The sequence below is a fragment of the Poecilia latipinna genome, unplaced genomic scaffold (genome assembly GCF_001443285.1).
Source record: "Poecilia latipinna isolate Pla-1442-1.1 unplaced genomic scaffold, P_latipinna-1.0 Scaffold2578, whole genome shotgun sequence".
Lineage (NCBI taxonomy): Eukaryota > Metazoa > Chordata > Actinopteri > Cyprinodontiformes > Poeciliidae > Poecilia > Poecilia latipinna.
The window spans coordinates 25,689-46,046 of record NW_015115194.1 but is presented as its reverse complement, the minus strand read 5'-3'; the positions used below and the strand labels follow the sequence as shown (position 1 = coordinate 46,046).

The window sequence follows — 20,358 nt, the reverse complement described above, 5'->3', positions numbered from 1 at the left end:
ACAATGCTCTTCCCTCCTCACCTCCTCCTGTATCTATGGAGCTGTGGAGCTGAGCGCTCCCAAGGACATCATGCCTTGATTACAACACCTTTTTGGTGTTCTGCCAGGAGGCTGAGCAACGTGGTTTCATGGCCCTGTCGATGTCACCGCCTTCACTCATGTCTTTGCTTTGGCCTTTGTTTTGTCTGAATTGTTGTCATCTGCCCTAATGTGTCCTTTCTTCTTTTGTAAATTAAATTTGTTTTAATCTGTTAGAAACGATGGAGTACTCCCTATTTAACCCATTATTTTAGTTTATTAGTAATATCAGAAATTGTGGAGTACGAACCATTTAGATCAACATTATACAGCCCAGAAATGGACTTAGAATTACTATGAACTTAGAATCTAGAAATAACAGGAACAGTCACCACCTAGTTACTTTTATATTACTACTTGTTAGATACTGTGACTACTTACTTTTAACCCAGAAAAGGATTTAGAACAAACTCAGAAATTAGTTCTTTTTTTTTTTTCTTTTTAGAAACTGTGGACTATTCACTACCTAAATCAGTGTTTCTCAAACCTGGTCCTCACCGCCCCCCCTGTCCTGCATGTTTTAGGTGTTTCCCTTCTGCCACACACCTGAATTGTATCTCTGGGTGATTAACAGGCTTCTGCAGCACTTGATGGTCATGCAATAATTTGAATCAGCTGTTCTGGAATAGAGGCACATCTAAAACATGCAGAGTAGGGGGGGCGGTGAGGACCAGGGTTGAGAAACACTGACCTAGACCAATACAACATTAACATCAATATTAGATTCTTTTTCTTCTTTTTTCTTTCCTTTGGTTTGTTATTTTGTTTGCATTTCCTTTTAATTCCAGTAAAGCACTTTGTATTGCCTTGTTGCTGAAAATGTGGTATATAAATAAAATTACCTTACCTTACCATAGAAGTTGAATGCTGCTTCTCCTCGTTTGGTTCTGGTTCTGGGGATGCAGAGCAGAACCAGAACCTGAGGGGTCTGGAAGGTTGATACAACAGCAGCAGATCTTTAATGTATTGTGGTGCTAAACCGTTCAGTGATTTACAAACTCACAGTCTGAGCTACAGGGTGTCAGTGTAGGGACTTTAAATCTGGGGTGATGTTTTCTATCTTCCTGGTTTTAGTCAGAACAGCAGCAGCGTTCTGGATCAGCTGCAGCTGGATAATTGATTTTTTTAGGCAGACCCGTTGCAGTAATCAATGCTAATGTCTCATGATCTTGCTGAGACACTAGTTCTCTAATCCTGGAGATGTTCTTCAGGTGATAGAAGGCTGACTAATTATGGTAGCTAATCTTATTTCCTGTTATAATTTGAGCTAATGAGATCATATAAATATTGAAAAAGAGGGGTCCTAGAATTGAACCTTGGGGTGCACCACATGTGACTTCTGTCCACTTCGATGAGAAGTTGTTTCCTATTTAAACAAAGAAATCCCTATTGTTTAATTGCTTCTAGTGGAGAAGAGCTAGAACACTGCAACTGGACACTGATCAGATGCAATATACAGAGACTTTTGGCAGGTCATGAGAAGTTGCACATGTGTATTAGATTTCATGATTCTCTTTCAAAGGATGGCTTGGGCTGATTTCTTTAACCCTTGTGTTTAGAAATGGGGTCCAACTGACCCCACACATGTAAAACTTGTATCATTTGCCATAGTCCTCTACATATGCCTCAGTCCTCCCATGCACAAGGGTTAAATCATTCTAGAGAGGGTTGTTGAGAATGTAGGCCACGCCCACCAGATATTGGAAAGCAGTCCTGTAGGGCAGTGTGTCTTGAGGACCAGGGTTGGGAAACACTGCTGTAGGGATCGATTATATCATTTGACTGGTTTCACTTATCAGGAGGTTGGCCTGCTACTGTTTCAGTGTAGCTTAGTTTCAGTTTAGTTTAGTTTAGTTTTATTTAGGATTATTTATTCTGGGTAGTTATTGACTAAAATTATTTTTTTGGATTTTGTTTGGGTTTAAGGAAGGGGGACTCTATTGTTCAGCCCTCTGACTCATTTTAAAGGGACTGTTTCATTTAGACTGAAGAAACTAGTGGAAGAGGAGCTTTATTTCTTTGTGGTATTCTCCAGTGATTTTGTGTGAGTGTGTTTTTGTTGGGGAGCACCTGAGTGTTATTTCTTTTCCTTATTCATTATTTTTCCCCAAAGCAGCAAACTAAATATTCCCAGGGGAAGCATTGACCTTTGTTTAAGATTTTGTTATTTTGTATAATAAAATAAACTCTCTGTGATTATTCATGCCCTTAAATCAGGGCATCTGTGAATTCATGAACCAAATAAAATCAAATTTGGAAGCAGTGCCTTTGCTAATTCTTACAAACATATTTGTGTAAAGGTTTGGTAAAAGGAGGATTTAAGGTTCTTCTAACACTCTCTACTATTAGCAATGATTGTACTCAAAGTCACAATAGGAAATAAACATTTATTACTCCAGTTTTCCTCACGTTTGGTACACAAATATACATTTACTTGGTACATTTTTGTTTTCAGAAAATGTCAGTCAAAGCAGTTTAGCGAAATGCAACCAAATTGTTTTTATCTGTATTTTTGTGATTGTACTTGAATTATATAATATGTTTTACGATTACAATGAAATGTAAAAAGAAGAATAAAATATAAAAACACCCTACCGGAAAGAAAAAAAACAAAACAAAAAAAACACCCTACCGGAAGTATTTTCTTTTAGCACATGCGCAAATGAGCTAAGGTATAACGGAAATACTGACCCGGAAAAACAAAATGGCAAAAAATGGGGGATCACAGGTAGGCGAAAACAAAAAGGCATTGTAATCTTGGTTATTTTGACTTTTCATGACGCTATGAAGGTAGAAAAGCTGTAAATATATAACACCGTGAACTGAAAAAGTTGGAGGACACTTATACGCATAGAGTTTCAATGTACTACAGATCTTAAAACACTTCTAAGAATAGCCTTATGCTAACAGTTTTACTTTTCACAAAGCAGCTCCTTTGTGTTTTATATTTTGAAAATGTACTGCTTACTAAAAGTATTTTTTTTTTTTACATTTCTAAATGACGATATCGACGGGTATGATTGCATTAAATGATAATTAAAAATAGTTTCTAACACCTTACAGGGACTACTATTACCATTGTCCTTTGTACGAGCTCGGTTTTGTGGAGTGATTGAATATTTATTGGAGTAGACAAAGGAAATGTTGATCATAGATGTTTGTGTTGCATTTTTATATGGGTCTAAAGCAGTCGTTAGCAGGCTACAATTATGAATTAGCCCAGAAACGACAAGCTTTGCATTAAAGCTTGTCGTTTCTGGGCTAAGGATGGCTACAACGTTGCTGAAGAACGAAATGACCAATAACCATTTACTCCTCTTTGCAAACTCAGTACAAACCTCTGGGAGGGATATCGACCATTTTATCGTTTGATTTAACCGTTTAACCGCCCTGTTAAACGGTTAGGGTTAGGTTTATAATGGGTCAAGTTGACCCATTATAAAGTTTAAAAATCTAAAAAAGAAATTGTTCAAAGTATTTTTTCTGGTTGAAACTTCTTCTGCTTGGCTTAATAACCACGATGAGTATATAAGATGAAAATGGGTTATTTTACATAGGCGAAACCTACTTACCCCCTCGGCATACGAGGGGTTAACATATAAATATTATCTGCAAGGAAATCCTAAAACTTTACATGTGATATAGTCGTTTTCAGATTTTAAGTAGATGACCAGCAGAAATAAAATGGAGGTGCCCGAACGTATCTTTGATCACGACAGGGAAATACAGAAGGAAGCTGAAGATGGTATTGAGGTCAATTCTAATTCTGATTATAAAACAAATGATGAAAATATCAGTCATATCCAAACATGATATTCATGTAAAAACATTGTGAACTCCAGTGGTTTTCATCTCCAAATAAACACCAAGACAACTGCGTGCAGAGAATGTAATAAAGGTAGTGGCTTTAATATAATGGCAGCAGCTTGTGTCAAAGACATCAAGTCAGTTTTTGAGCTACTGCTGCCCAGCTTAATAAAGAAAATCATTCTTGAAATGTCTGATCTACAAGGAACGAGTGTTTTGATGAAAGGCATTTTCATTCTTATTTCGGGAGTTCTCATTCTAGCAATATATGCCTTCCAAATAGCTAAATATGGCATAAAAAAATCTGAGCAGCAGCGTAAACCATAGAAGGTTTATGCTGGAAAGCCAGCTTTACGAGGTCCAGAGAAGAATCACTGTACAAGGGTTGTACTTGATATCGAAAATGGTCTCAGAGGCACAACGTAACCTTTGATAATCTCTTCACATTATTGTCCTCATCAGCACTTTGCTAAAATCAACACTGGAAAGGACTACGCTACCAAAGGGGGAGTAGATAACTTGGAGAAGTTACTGGGTAACACAGTACCAGGTGAAAGACTGCACACTGGCAGCAAAAATAATATTTACATGTATATACTGATTTTTCTGTGTAGGTTTTCCTATTGGACATTAAAAATTTAAATAGTTTTATTTTTGTGAAAACAAGTGAATTATCCTCATTCATCACTTATCTCTAAGAGGTAAAGAACGCCATTGCACTGAATATTGATTGAAATTGTTAGTAATAGCGTTAATGAACAGATTCAAAAATGTTTTGGGGAAACGTTTTGGATTCTGACCCTACTGCATATAAAAAAATCCCTGGGTCTAATTGAGCTGGCAACGTTGTTGGAGCACCTCAGAAATGAACATCAGAGGAGGGTTAAAAGGCTCTTTCATCTGCATACTTAAACACAGCAGCTAAGCAGAGCCGTGTGCTTTAACTTTTGGTGATGCATTGAACTGAACACATTTCTCTCAACTGTTATATGCAGTGTAAACTGTCTAAGGACACCATTTGATGCAGAGGTTACATGCACTCTGTATTTTTTTCATCATCAAATTGAATTGGTATTGATTGGTAGACATTGGTGTGTGTCCTGTGCTGTTTTATGTTGGGATTTTTACAAGGGTACCCAAATCTTTAAAAAGACTGACCTCTTGATTTTGACTTTGGCTAATATCCATTTTTTGTCTGAAAAATCACTAAATATATCAGATAAGTTGACAGTTAACAGTGAGATGACTAATGTTAACTGTGCAGATGTGACCTGAGGGGAGATCAGTCAGTCCTCTCTCACAGCAGAGCAAATGGAAGACAGATCTTTGCGGAGGTAGATATGATTAGGAACAGTTTCTCACATAGTTGTTGGTTGATTGCAGATTTAACAAAATTAAGTAAATCTAGGCTGATTTGCCCTTGTTCCCCTGCGGTAAACAATGAATTGTGTAAATGTCATAGTACTGACTCGGCTTTTATGACTACAAGGCAGGAAAGGCTGCATTATGAAGGAATTGAAAGAAAAAGTAGTTTGCCATTGCCATGCTTTCCATTGTAGCAAAAAATACCCATAATTAATCATGACCGGATTTATGGTTTATGTCATATATATCGATCTATTAATCTATCTGTCTGTCTATGGCACAATCTTAATACAATACAAAGGAAATGATCTATTTGCCTAATGGATCAACAAGCACATCTTCTAATCAAGTCTTGATTACCACATAAAACTTCACCAGCTAAAGCAAATACCCTGTTAGACCTATAAACTAAGTTCTTCAAAGGAAATATGAGCAGTTATTGGTAATCTCTCAGTTATTATTTCAACATTTGCTGTAGTTCACAGACTTGGTAAAGAGCTTGTTTTTTCCCCCCATATAGTTCTTGCAATATTTTGGCTAGGTTGTTTCTTGACTGGACTATAGCCTCAAGCTTGGCAGATGATATCAAACTTAAAAAAGCCCACTTGACTTGCTAATGACGGACTGACAACATGTTTAACTGATTATACATTTTAAAGATGAGTTCTGTCAGTCGCTTTCATATCTCATGAAACTTTTTAAAGTCATTAGTTGCTGATCTGCAGTTGGTGCTTCAATACTCTTGGTACTCTGTTGTTTAATACAACAGGGCATATTGTTTGGGTAGATTTATGATATACTAACTTCCCATGGCATGCTTTCCACAGAATAAAAATATTATGTGTTATATAATTATCCATGCATTGGTTAACCATTAGCATCTATGTTCAAACTACCACTTTATAAAAGCCTACAGCTGCTCTTTTTTTAGTTAATTCAGTACAATCGGCTAACAATTTGGTCAAACAGTGCTCCTTAAGGTAGAAACTTATTAAAAATATGAATAAAAATATGGACTTTTGCTTATTCAACCAGAATCATTGTGCTTCAAATTGTGTGCTTTTTTGAATATTCAGAATGAATGTCTGCTTCAGATTTAACACATCTCTAAGAAGTATTTACAACTTTTGCAAGAATATTACAATTTGACTAAAATTAGGGGCTGAAGGCTTATTACTGTAAAAAGATGCTTTGATGTTGTTTCCTTCCTCTCCAGCCTGTGTTGGTAGTGTGTACCAGTTTGTTATGCTTTTAGGAAAATTAGCGTTATAACTGCTACTTGAATCAGTCTTAAAACATCTGACTAAAAACTATTGAACTCTTTGTATGTTGTTTTCTGGATTTGCAATGTTTGTATCTATATTTAATTTGTGAAATGTTGTTTTATGTAGTTTCTTTTCACTATTGTAAGCTAAGCAGGTTGTAACCATGGTTTAGAGGACTAAAATGTACTGACAACTATTCTCTGTTGGCAGGAGTCAGCACTCTAACATAAACCTCAGCCTCTTGACAGGCGAAACAGCAGTGTGGTACTGTGCCAAAACCAGCATGAACCTTCAGCAGCCTGCCCCTCTGATTCCCCCTGTCCATCCTGATGTACAGATGAAACCCCTGCCCTTTTATGATGTGCTGGATGTTCTTATCAAGCCTTCAAGTCTAGGTCTGTAATGTTTCCCAATTTTGTTAACAGTTTGTTAACAGTAACTTTTTACAAGAGTTCATTGACATTTCAGTGAGTTCAGTGCACTTAAACATTACTCTTTGATTGCAGCCTTATTTATTCAGTAAAGTCTGACAAGCAATGTTACCAAGTTGTTGTTTTTTTTGTTCATGAAGGGCTTCTGGACCAGAACTGAATACTTTCACTTTCACTAATTGAAAGTGAACGTATTCAGTGTCTGTATGTACTTAAGTGTTTGGGGATCATTTCCAGGATAATAATTTACAATGTGAAAACTTAAGACCACTGTTTTTAGGGTTGGGGACAAAGTGTACATTAACTTCACGTTAAATGTTAGGAATGTACCAGTAATGATTAGGGTAAGTGGAAGGGTTAATAAATAGAGTTGATAAAGCTTTATCTTAAGTCAGTCAAGTTCTACCCTTGTGAAAAATAAATATATTAAGTATATTGAATCTTGGTATACTTGAGCATGCTTGACACTGAAGCACGACTTCATATTTTTTAACTACAAATGATAAAAGTCAGCTCACAAGTTTTCTGTGGGATTAAGGTCCGGCCTCTCTATTACTTGAATTCTGTTTGTCTGATGATTTTGCTCGATTGCTGGTGTGTTTGGGGTCATTGTCTTGTTGAAACAAACATTTCAAGGGTATTTTCGCTTCAGCATACACCAACATGACTTCTTCCAGTATTCTGGTGTAGTCAAACTGATTCATGATCCCTGGTATGCATTAAATAGGACCAACACCATGAGAAACCTCCCCATATCATGATGCTTGAACCACCGTGCTTTATCGTCTTCAGTGTGTACTGTGGCTTGAATTCAGAGTTTGCAGGATGTCTGACAAACTGTCTGTGGCCCTTAGAACAAATATAACAATCTTACTCTCGTCAGTCGACAAAATATTACTCCATTCCTTTTTAGGCCAGTCAATGTGTTTTTTGGCAAATTGTATTTACTTCAGCACATGGATTTTTCACAACGGCACTTTGCGGGGACTTCCTGCTGGTAGCTTGGCTTCTCATTGACGTCTTCTGATTGTTGCAGAACTCGCAGCCAAACACAGATCTTCGTTGATCTTCCTGGAGCTGATTATTGGCTGAGCCTTTGCAATTTTGGATATTCTCCGATCCATTCAAATAGTTGTTTTTCTTTTTTTCCCCTCAACATTCTGGTTTAGGCTGCCATTTTTAAAGCATTTGATACCATTTTAGCTGAACAGCCTATCATTTTCTGTGCTTCTTTATAGGTTTTCCCCTCTTTTATTAATTTTTTGATCAAAGATAGCTCTTCTTCTGAACAGTGTCTTGAACGACTCATGTTATTCTGTTTTTCAAGGACAAATGCACATCTAGCATATGCAGCGACAGTTGCCTTGATCCTTAAATAAGGATCACCTGTATAACACCAGTGTTTTTTCACATAATCAATGACCTCACTAATTGAACTCAGCACTGCTATTTTTTTGAACATGCCCCTGTCAGAAAATGATTGAGTTTCACAGAATCAGCAGCAAGCTCTTCACGTCTGTTGGTTTCCTAAACCTTTACTAAACCTTTTAGAAACTTGTATTTTGTATATATTTGTAATATATTTTTAAAATGTACATTTTATATTTTTTAGGAGCAAGTACTGCACAGAGGTACCATCAAGAAAAGTATTTTATTTTTGCATTAACACCTCAGCAAGTTCGAGAAGTATGCATATCCAGGTATGGACTGTTTGTTAAAGTTTCTTCACCAGTTGAAGAAATCATATATATTAAAATGAGTGGTTTGTTATGTTTTACAGAGACTTCCTGCCAGGTGGCAGAAGGGACTATATGGTTCAAATTCAACTAAGGTGAGAACTTAGTTGAATTATACAAGTAATTAATTCATATTAATTATTGTCATTTAATACGAAATGACAAAAGAGATTAGCAACTTTTAAATAAATTTTGTAGCTAAAAATAATGTAAAGGTTAATATTGGTATTTTCGCTACTCTTCATAAATCCAACAAAAACTGTTGTCAGTGGTTTTTAAAGTTAAAGTCCTCCAGAAATAACATAATGAATGAAGCTGTCCAAAAAGTAATGAAGGGAACAACAATGCCCCTTTTCACAACATGGTTTTGCAATAAGACTGTAAAGAAGGTCCCGTCATTCAGACACCTTTAGTTTGTCAGTGATTCAGCAGATTGTATCCCATATTAACGGATGCTACACACAAGGTTGTACGATATATATAGTTTTCAATAAAAATTAAATTCTAATATTTACATTGAGGCAGCTTGGATTATGAAGTATTCCCCTCACTTGGCAAAACTAATAAAATAAAACCAGCATGCAACATATTGCCTGTTGGTGCAATGTGCTTTAATGCATTAATTGCACTATTGTGTACAGACTCAAGTTCAAGCACATTGGTACCGTCCTGCTCTGCAAGTCGATACTGTCTGCATTGCAATATGACAGCAACTTGTTGTAAAACGTCAGGGATTTATAACCCCTTTCAAGTTGCCAAGTAATCAATATCCAAGTTCACATTATTTACTGAATGTGTTTACACCCACTTTGCTGACTTCAAAGGTAAAAACTTTAGGGAAATGTTTTACGATCCAAGAATGACATTTTATTATTTGTAATTGACAAAGTACAATTTGTGCATTAACACTCAAAATTTCAAATATATTTAACTTTTTGTTTTTGTGCAAAACAGATAATCTAAATGAGAGTGTGGCATTTAAATTGATTAACTGTGAATCTATTTGACAAATTTGTTCTCATACAGTAAGACAAGAACAGTCTTCATGCATTTTCATAGAAATCATCTGGATTTCCTTAGATTGAAAGCTGTTTGATAAATTGGCATAATAGTTGGGCTTGATTGCACATTATTTTAGCTAAGGTTTAATTTAAATATGTGTAGTTACAATTTAATGTACTCAACTACATTAATATGCTTGAAAATCTGCATATAAATTTAATCTGATTAGAAAAGCACCTTTATGGCTTTTATTGAGAGTTGGCACTATATAAGCAAAATTAATTAAATTATACTGTCACTTCTTGCCTGCAAACTCTCTTGACACCGCCAAGGATAATATCAAGATGCGTCTAAGAAAATTTTAAATGGTTCTTTTAACTTTCAGGTTCTGCTTGGCAGAGACAAGTTGTCCACAAGATGATAATTTCCCCAACAGTCTTTGCATAAAGGTCAATGGCAAGCTCTTTCCTTTGCCTGTAAGTGCCATTTTTCCTTTAGAACAGTAAAATGTAAACCTTCCACTAAAGTATTTAATGGGGGAAAACACTAAATTTTCTATATCTTTAGGGATTTGCACCACCACCAAAAAATGGAGTTGAACAGAAGAGAACAGGAAGACCTCTTAACATTACCTCCCTTGTCAGACTTTCTTCTGCTGTGCCAAACCAGATTTCAGTGACATGGACCCAAGAAATGGGAAAGGTGAGGTTTACAATATCTTATTGAATTTAAGCAAGCTATTTAAATCAGTGGCCTCAAACTAGGGATGCACCGATCCACTTTTTTCACTTCCAATACAAATATCTGAGGTTTAGTATCCGCCAGTACCAATCCAATACAGATAAACAGTGCTAAATTGACTTAGAACATTTTAAATTATTTGTTCAAACATTTCAAAACACAAAAGCAAAAATTCTCTTTTGCACCATGAAATATAAAAATTATCCAACAGTTTCTATCAATTGTATGCATCTGTTATTTTTATTCCTGATTAAACAATTTTAAATTAATTAAAAATAACAATAGAATTTGATGAGTGAGCAGAGCATTATATGCAAACTAAGTCAAACAACAAAGAACAGCTTCCGTCCTACTGTTCATGGCATAAAGCTGTTCAAAATAATCAAATTGCCACATCATGTCACATCATTCTCAACAGATATGACTTGTCTTCATCTAGTTAGAAATATATATTTTTAGAAGTTTAGAAGCATCTGTCTTGATAGCTTTTTTCATGGAGTTGTCTGTGAACTCTGAGCTCTTGTGACATTAAACAATGCCTAAATGCTGGAGGGTTTCTCAGCTTTAGATTCTCTATGATAAGTAGAAAACTATAATAACTATAACATGTTGGACAATGTTTTCTTTCAGCCTGAAGAAAGCCAGACATGAATAATTATTTTTATTTTAGGTGCAACAGATGTACTTCATCAGCAGGGCGCTCCACTGCTTTCTGCCATGTCACTGTCGTATTGCAGAGCACAGCTGCAGAAGTGCAACCCCAGGCAGACCTAGATCTGCCGGTGGCATGCGATGTGTTGTAATAGCGTTCTAAAAACAATGGAAGCTCTGCAACTCACCCCAAGGAACTGAAAAATATTCCATTTGGCATGAATTCCTCTGGTCATGCAAGTCATTCTGTCCTAGTTTTCTTTCCACTGGCATCTTTTAAAGTTGATGTTGTAATCTCCAAAGTATGTTTTTTCTAACACGCAGCTTGAGTGATTTGTTGGAGACAAGGGCGTGGTAAAGGGGTGAAAAGTGATGACAATTCTAGGGGCCTTGACCAGCTGGGGGCCTTCCACAATTTAATTATTTATATTTTGTTCATAGAAATAAAATAGAAAAAATCGGGGTCCTGTCAAATACAAAATTAATCGTATTGTATTTTCAAAGATTGTTTTCAGCAGTAAAAATTTTGTTACCCCTCCCAGACCAAAAAACACACATCCGTTTTTGCACTGAACCCCCCTGGATCTGCATGAAATGGTTCATTCCTGCTTGGAGCGCTTCACGGTGACGTATGCAGCTGCCGTCAGTAGAAGCTGCAGCTGAATACAGTTGTCACGAAACGACTGTGGCAGTTACTATGCTGCTAAGAAAAGTTATAAAATCAGGTTTTCAAAATCAAAATAGAGAGAGGGAGAGAGAGAAAAAGACAAGAGTGTTAATTTAGAACCCAGTTTTTCTCCAAGAGATGGGTAGACTGTGTGAGATTATCAACCATTTAGCATAATTAGCTTAGCTACAGACTACTGTTTGCCTCCTTTTCACTAGCATTTAGTGGATTAAGGAAAAAAATTTCCAACATATTCATATATTTAACTTGTCTCTGTGCCTTTTACCATTTAACAACAGGTGAGTCAGTCCGCAGCTGCTCTAAAACACCTCCCTCCTGACCCGTCCTCTCCTGAGTGAAATTAAAGCTGCAGTATGTAACTTATACAAATATATTTTCTTCCACATATTTGTTAAAACTGTCATTATGTTGTGACAGTCTGGTATGAGAGGTAATCTGTGAAAAATCTATTTCCTCTGCCTTCTCCCAGTGCTAGAAACAACCAGTCAGTGGCAGGAGAGTTTTAGTGCTGTCAATCACAATCTCATGTGGTGCTGCTCATCCTTCCTCCCCTCGATTTGTGCCGTGCTGCAGCTAGCATAGCACAGAGCTGTGCAGATTGAAATTGTGAATGCTCAGTTTAGCTAGCATAGCTACCAATGACGGCAGATAAACGGTTTCTTGTAATGATAAGTTGTTTCTCCACCATTAGCACATTTAGCAGTGAGTAAATGAAGAAGACCCTCGTCCTGGTTCTGATTGGTTGTTTTGGTCAGAACGGTGCCAGTAATTGTAATTCAGGAAGGAGATGGAGGAGATTGATTGTTTTCACAGATTATCTGTCTCATAACAAACTGCTATGACAGCTTTAACAAATATGGAGAAAACATATTTTTTATTAGTTATATACTGCAGCTTGAATAAAATGCAATTACATAGCATTTTTGAGAAGTCAGGATTGCTGTATGTATATTTTGCAAGTTGCTTTTGTCTCTCCCCATGTTGCTCATGCGGAGAGACATTTCAGTAATCTAATGCTAACAGAAAAAAATTAAACAACCTACTTGCATACTGGATGTGGACTGTTGGATGTTAAATTCATGAGCAGTAAATATTGTGCTAATTATCAGTATTGAACCAAAGAAAGCAAAGCAGATGCAAGCCTTTAAAATTGTGACGCTTTTTATGGGTCAGATGAACTCAAAAAATTGTAACAGCAGCTGTGCGGGGGGGGGGCACAGTCTAATTTTTTGTCAGGTGGCCGAAGATTCCTGGCAACACCCCTGGTTGGAGATACTAATGAGCCATGTGCTTACTTCATACTTGCAACTTATTGTCCACAACCAAAACAAAAGTGAGTGAATAGTCAATAAAGACCAGTATGATCATCACCTCTATGTTTTCCCATCATATCTCCGCAAACAGAGCAGTCAGGGGTTAGTGCTATGACAGTAAACCCACCACCAGTGTTGGTTTTTCACAATAAAGTACACTTTAACATTTCTTGATATTAAAATCAATTTCAAACTCTGATTATGGTTAGCATAAGTGTGGAAATACAAGCTATTTAAATGTATAATGTATATCATATGCTTTACATAGTTTTAACATAAATAATTTTAAAAATTAAAGCTTCAAGCAGCCTCGAACAGCCCTCACAAATCAGTGCTGCACTGACCTCATGGTGGCCACAGGTGGTGCAGCAATGCCACTCGCTCGCCACCATTGATGCTCTCGCACTGTTCCTGCACTCGTCTACTGGGCGATGCACATCAATGTGTTCAGCAGTGCTTCCTGAGCATACATAAAACAAATCTGGTGTAGATTGGCTGATTTAGTAAGGAGATATAGTTGATGGAATAACATAGGGGATGCAGTGCAGTCAAATTACAATTTAATGTTATTGGGCTCTTTAGAGGTTCACGAAGGTCAATTGTAAAAAATTTGGTCCAAATCAGATGATGCATGTATGATTTAGAGATTACCGTATGCATATGGCAAGGGATTGAAATTCGCCATTCAGCCACGCCCACATGGTTCAGCCACCAGCCAGTGTTGACAGAGATCATTATCTTGCCATTTTATGTCACTTGGCACAGGTTTAAACCTATATGAATCAAAGATTAAAAGTAAGACATACAGCAGAAAAAATAGGTGACTTCCTGTAGGACTATAAGATGATATCAATTAACCATGTGAATGTGATGAGGGCTGGTTGGTAATGAGACATAGAAAGTCTGATGCAGCTCTAACCTTGTGTGTGGACGTTATTGCACCTTGCACCTTGATATTCGCCATGAATATTGGCCACAAAGGCCAATATTCATGGCGAATAGTCAGATTTTGACACTTGATCATTTAAAATATTCCAGAGGGCGCTGTAGAGAAATTAGGCCACACCCACCAAATATTGGACTGCCTTCCTGTTGGGGGTTGGACAAGGATCAATCCCAGTGAATTTGGTGCAACTTGGCAGAAATATGTGGAATTTAGAGCCAAACGTATGGCAACAGTGTCACCTGTGAATTTTGCCATGCCACCATGACCACGCCCTCCACCGAAAAGTCATTGTGCTTTAAAGCAAGTGAGACTAACTAGATATCTATCTTCTAACACCAGATCATCTTGATTAGGTCAAGGGGGTCAGAGATGGTTGATTGGATCGTCAGGCATCCAACCAGGATCATTCATGCCAAGTTTGGTGCCAATTGACCTTTTTATTTGAAAGTTATACCATTTTGTTTGCTTTGGTGAGTACTCCAAGTTCGCCGCTTCCCCACGCACCCTGAACATATACAAAAACTGAATTTTTTTGATAACTTTTAAAGCCCCACGCCTTAACTGCATTTTGACCAAGAATGAAACCGATGGAACAAAATCCCTAGGATGAGTTTGTTAAAGTTCAGAGTGAGTAAAAGTGAAAAATGGCCAAAATGTGCCCTTTGATCCAAAATGGCTGCCTCCCTGTGCATTTTAGGGGGTACCTCTAAGAGACTTTTTGTCATGATTTGAGGGGACCTACTTTCGTACCGAGTTTAAGTTCTCTACGACCTATGGGTTGTTCTATCTCACGTTAGGGGGCGCTGTAAAGCAGTTTGGCCACGCCCACTTGTGATTCCACAAGAATTCAAAAATTTTAGTTGGGGTACATCTTTGGGTACATTTTGGTGAGTTTTTGAATATGTTAAAGGCTCCAAACAACCATTTGACGGAAAAATAATGAGAAGTCCTGCGATTCCATTAGGCCTTCGCAGTGTTTCACTGCTTCGCAGTGAAAGATGTACCCCAACTAAAATAAACCTGCTCTTTAGGGTCAGCACATTGTCACCAATGCCTGATCTAGATTTCTTTTAACCCTAACCCTTAGACTACAGATTTAAATGATATTGTGAAGTACTTTTGAGTACCGTATTTTCTGGACTATAAGGCACACCTAAAAGCCTTAAATTTTCTCAAAAATCAGCAGTGCGCCTTCTGTGTGCACTGAATTCCAAAATCTGTCCCTGACACAGAGACGTAAAGTGTACAGTACATACACTAGCAGCGATAAACCAATCAGAGAATTGTTTTCCGAGTTCTGCAGCATACGCCTCCGGTAAAAACCAGATAGGTTTTTAAACGCATCGCTGTCCCTGTTCGTCTGCTACTTTTTCACTGCTACTGTGAAAAAGGAAGTGAAGCAAAGTAATTNGCAGAAGACTGTTCTATTGGTTCTGAGTATGGCCTGCTTCCCAACATTGACATTACCAGGAGCACCACAACCGACATGAAAAGACTCAAAGCAATAAGGACTTAATGATTTAAAAGATTAGCATTTTATTTAAAATCAAACATTTCTAACTTTGCTATGCTTCAGCTTGGTCAATTAGTTTTTCTAAATTATTGAAGTGAGAGAAACTAATATAAGCACTTGTTTTTAATAGAGAAGCTTCAGTTACAATAATAATTACACTTATTTATCTCGGGTAATCAACATACAACACTTAGCAGGAAAATGGGAGCTTTGATGAAATGCTTCCATCTCCTTTCACATTCCCAAGAGATGCTAATCAGATTGATCATAACAATGATCACACACTCTTTGTTTAACCTACAGGAGCCAGGACAGACTCTCTGCTACCAACTGTCCCAACACTTTTATAATGAAATAAAACAGTAAAACAAAATTATGCGTCAACATTTACCGTGCATTGCCTCATAATCTTATTTTTTCATATTACATAATTTGTTAAATATTTTCATACACTTCAAATTTGTATTGGATTCCATTCTCCTCCTGAAGCTCTTTTGGGACTCCTGGAAACCTGAAGAAGAAAATAAATATGATGTAATGCACAAGAGTAGAGAAAACCCTCCAATTCATTCCAATTGAGCGTATTATCAATTAATTATTCAAAGTAGATTAATAAATTTCTATCCAAGGAAAGCCAACAGATAGCATCACCGACTGGCAGCATTCAATTCTCCTGGACAAACATGTAGCACTTGTGTTTGTGTTGTTGACTTTACAGCAATCATTGTAATGTCAACAATTACAAACGATTGAAAATATTTTCAAAAACCTAATTTTATCTAATTCATCTACAAATTATGGATCTAGTCAGCTGGTCTCTCGATGCAATTGATCAAATTTTCTCAACTAGAAGACTGAGCAAAGGAGAGCCCGCGTGTCCTGCTGGAACTCACCCAGCGGGATACATTTTGGACTCTTGGGATGTCCACAAACACTTTTGTCTGTCCACATTATACCTGGAAGACGTGGAGCATCTGTATTTATTTCATGATAGTGGGATTTCTGCTGGCAGATACCCGGCATATTGACAAATTCAGAAGACTTCGGCAGCTGTTTTGGCCCTCGTCAAGCTGCCTGATCAGTGTGATGGATTGGGTTTTCTGGTGAACACTGTGGGACCACAGCAAACTGGACGCAATTCTTGCTGAGATTTGCAGCCTGGCTGCAGGTACTGGAGCTCACCAGTGGGTTGGAATTGATCTTGGAGAATTTGCAAAGGGAAAAGCGGGGGGGGGGGCATCAACTTTTATGGGGGCAAAATGAATGTACGTAGCTGAAAATAGACACCATCGGTAGCCTACAAGCTACTTGTTAAGCTTAAGGTTCTGTATTGATATTAGCTAGTCATCTTTTAGCTAACATTACCTGCATCCAACAGCTTTACTCAATTAAGTCGGTTAGTTTGGAGGGAAAAACTGTGAAAAGTTATTTGCGTTTTGCTGGTTTGCTGCCGTGATTCTAACACAAACCTACGTAGCTCCGCCCAGCAGCAGCAGGTCTCCTTCACAGGTGTAAACCCAGCGAGCGTCGTAGCGCTCATGTTGCATTTAAAGGCGGCTCGGAAAAACAGGTTACAACATGTTAACAACGGATTAAACAGTTTTAACTGCTGATAAAAGTGACAGAGGACACAAATATGGGAAGTGTGGAAGCCTCTACTGTATCAAATTGACAGAGGAATAACAGAGAGTTGGCCATTCTAAGGTAAAAACCCAGGCCCCAGTGTTCATGTTTTTTTTTTTTTTTCATCCAGACGGCTTCCCGCGCCCCCCCCTGCAATGACACGGCGCCCCCCGTAGGGGGCACGCCCCACAGCTTGGGAACCTCTGTCCAAGAGGATATGTAAACAGGCTGCTCTTTCCTATGTCCTACCCACTTCCAAATGACATCCGTGGAATGGCTGGACTCAAGGACTTGCTCTGAGATAATATCACCTTTATCAGAAACTGTTTGCATGGGAGAGAAGACTAACAGAATTCAAGGTCAAACTGCACACACATCCTCATGGTTACAGATACACACTCCCTGACTTCACTGCCTTCGCTAGCTCATATCTAGCTGCGGAATTTTGAATCATTTGGAGACGCTGTAGAGAAGATTGGTCCATATTTTTATAAAATGAGTTGCAATAGTGAAAATGTGTAGTGATGATGGCATAGATAAGCTTCTCAAAATCTTTAAGACAGAAGCTTGATTTAACCTTTGCTAGAAGGTGCAGATGAAAAAAGCTTGATTTCACGATAAAGCTCACCTGTTTAAAACAATTGTCAAAGTTGACAACAAGATTTCTAACAGAAGACTGGTAAAAAGGAACAAAGGAACCAAGAATTTTATCAATCATCTCTTCTGGGAGTTGACCTGAATTCAAAGTCCAAAGAAATACAAGCTGTAAAACATGTCTGGAAACCAAAATAAAAGGCCCTGAGTGAGAAGATATCGCTGAACTATGGAAACCCCGGGTGCGCAATGGTGGGAGAAAAAATAAAATAAAAAATCCAGATTTCCCAAAAATGACATCTTCTTACACAACAAATTCAAATAATTGTTTTATTGCCCAGTCATAATTATTAATGAACTCCAAACAAGCCTCTAAGATATCAATATTGTTGTGATGATATATTGTTGGCCTTGCTGCTCATATGATGGACCAGTTTGTCCCCAAATACAGGCTCCTCCTTTAACACCTGATCTCATGCTCTAATTTGCTGTCACATTCACCTCCACCCCTCACATGATCAGCCAGTTCCACTAGAGATGCATCAATATGAACAATTAGTTTGATATTTATATCCAATATTAATGTTGCTGTTATGGCCAATAATCAATATTAACTGATAATAGATAGCCTTTCAATATCTGTCACATGACCAGGGGCGCGGTATAGGGGGGAAAAGTGATGAGGCCCTCACCAACTGGGGGCCCTCCACAATTTATTTATTTTTTGTTCATAGAAATAAAAATAAAAAAATCGGGGTCCTGTCAAATACAAAATTAATCATATTGTATTTTCAAAGATTGTTTTTAGCTGTAAAACTTTAATGTTCCCACTCCGCAGATCAAAAAACAAATATCCATATTTGCCCAGAACCCCCCCTATCTGCGTTAAAAAGTTCGTTCGTTCGTTCCTCTGCCTTCTCCCACTGCTAGAAACAACCAGCCGGTGGCAGGAGAGTTTTAGTGCTGTCAATCACAATCTCATGTGGCGCTGCTCATCCTTCATCCCCCTCGATTTGTGCCATGCTGCAGCTAGCATAGCACAGAGCTGTGCAGATTCAAACTGTGAATGCTCAGTTTAGTTAGCATAGCTACCAATGATGGCAGATAAACAGTTTCTTCTAATGATAAGTTGTTTCTAACCTATTAGCACGTTTAGCAGTGAGTGAATGAGGCTAATTGACAGAGCTAAGAGCGTCCTGCTAGTTCTGATTGGTTGTTTTGGTCAGAACAGTGCATTACTTTAACCAGTAATACTAATTCAGGAAGGAGGTGAAGGAAATTGATTGTTTTCACAGATTATCTGTCTCATAACAAACTGCTATGACATCGTGATAACTTTAATAAATATGGAGAAAACAATTTTTATTAGTTATGTACTGCAGCTTGAATAAAATGCAACTACATTGCATTTTTAGAAGTCTGGATTGCTTTATGTGCATTTTGCACATTGCTTTTGAATGTTACTCATGGGGAGAGACATTTCATTAATCTAAAACTAATAGAAAAAAATTAAACAACCTACTTGCATACTGGATGTGGACTGTTGGATGTTAAATTCATGAGCAGTAAATATTGTGCTAATTATCAGTAATGAACCAAAGAAAGCAGCCTTTAAAATTGTGATGCTTTTTAATGGCTCAAATAGACTCAAAAAATTGTAACAGCACCTGTGTGGGGGGCCCAAACAAATTTTTTGTCAGGGGGCCTACAATTCCTGGCGGCGCCCCTGCACATGACTAAACAAATACTACATGGCCGACCCCTTCCACTTCCTCTCCAGACACAAATGAGAACAGGATGGAAATAAATATTGTTTAATATTGGCCCAGTTTTACAAATTGGGACAAAAACCCTTGGCACTTTCATCAATATTATCTGCCCCAGGCTTAAGGAAAACAAGTGGCTGCTAAGGGACCTGGGGGGGGGCCTAAGTGGAATTGATTTTTTTTCGTAATGATTTCTATATGATTATGTTAACAAAAACACACTATTTTATGATAAAGTTGTGATTTTTTTAACAACAGTAATGTATATTTGATCATGTAGAAATCCTTCATTATACATGCTTAAAGAGAACAGAAGTTGTTCTTGGGGGCCCCTGGTGGCAGTGGTAGGTCACACTTATGAGCTGCCAGGCAATGTGCAGTGCACATCCAAACCTAAGTTAGCAAAACAGGGGCAGAACAAGAAAAGAGGAAGAACAGAAAAAAAAGCCAAGATGAAGGTATGTTTTCATGTCATTTGCTAATGTAATGTTTACCAAAAAGATTTGTGGAGCTGCTAATATAAAATTAGCATCATACCAACCTTCAACAGTCCAGTTCAACAGCCAAACATTTGTGGTAGAATGTTTGCATTTGTGTGAAACTGAGCTTTAGCCTTAAATGGGTTGATTCTCGTGGTTGGTCCGGTATATTTGAGTTTTTTTTTTTTTTTTACTTCAAAACAGCATGTTTTATAGCAGGTGCGTGATTGCAGCAGTCCACATTATTTGTAGAAAAATAGTGGACCTCAAAAACAGATTTTGCTTACAACCACACTGAGGGTCGGCCCTGCTAACAGCCTCTGGTCTCATTTCACTCTGTTGCACCCATAATTATAAGCT

The 20,358-nt window shown here is 37.6% G+C and overlaps 1 protein-coding gene across 1 annotated transcript in view; it reads left to right on the top strand.

The window, feature by feature from the left end:
* The first annotated feature begins 2,710 nt into the window (after positions 1-2,710).
* Positions 2,711-20,358, top strand: part of LOC106938367 (E3 SUMO-protein ligase PIAS2-like) — a 42,941-nt gene continuing 25,293 nt past the window's right edge. The window contains exons 1-6 of the mRNA XM_015020402.1: positions 2,711-2,806; positions 6,726-6,910; positions 8,559-8,646; positions 8,727-8,777; positions 10,070-10,160; positions 10,252-10,386. Of these exons, the coding sequence (XP_014875888.1) occupies positions 2,793-2,806; positions 6,726-6,910; positions 8,559-8,646; positions 8,727-8,777; positions 10,070-10,160; positions 10,252-10,386 (564 nt within the window). The 5' untranslated portion in view covers positions 2,711-2,792. The remainder of the gene's footprint in view (positions 2,807-6,725; positions 6,911-8,558; positions 8,647-8,726; positions 8,778-10,069; positions 10,161-10,251; positions 10,387-20,358) is intronic.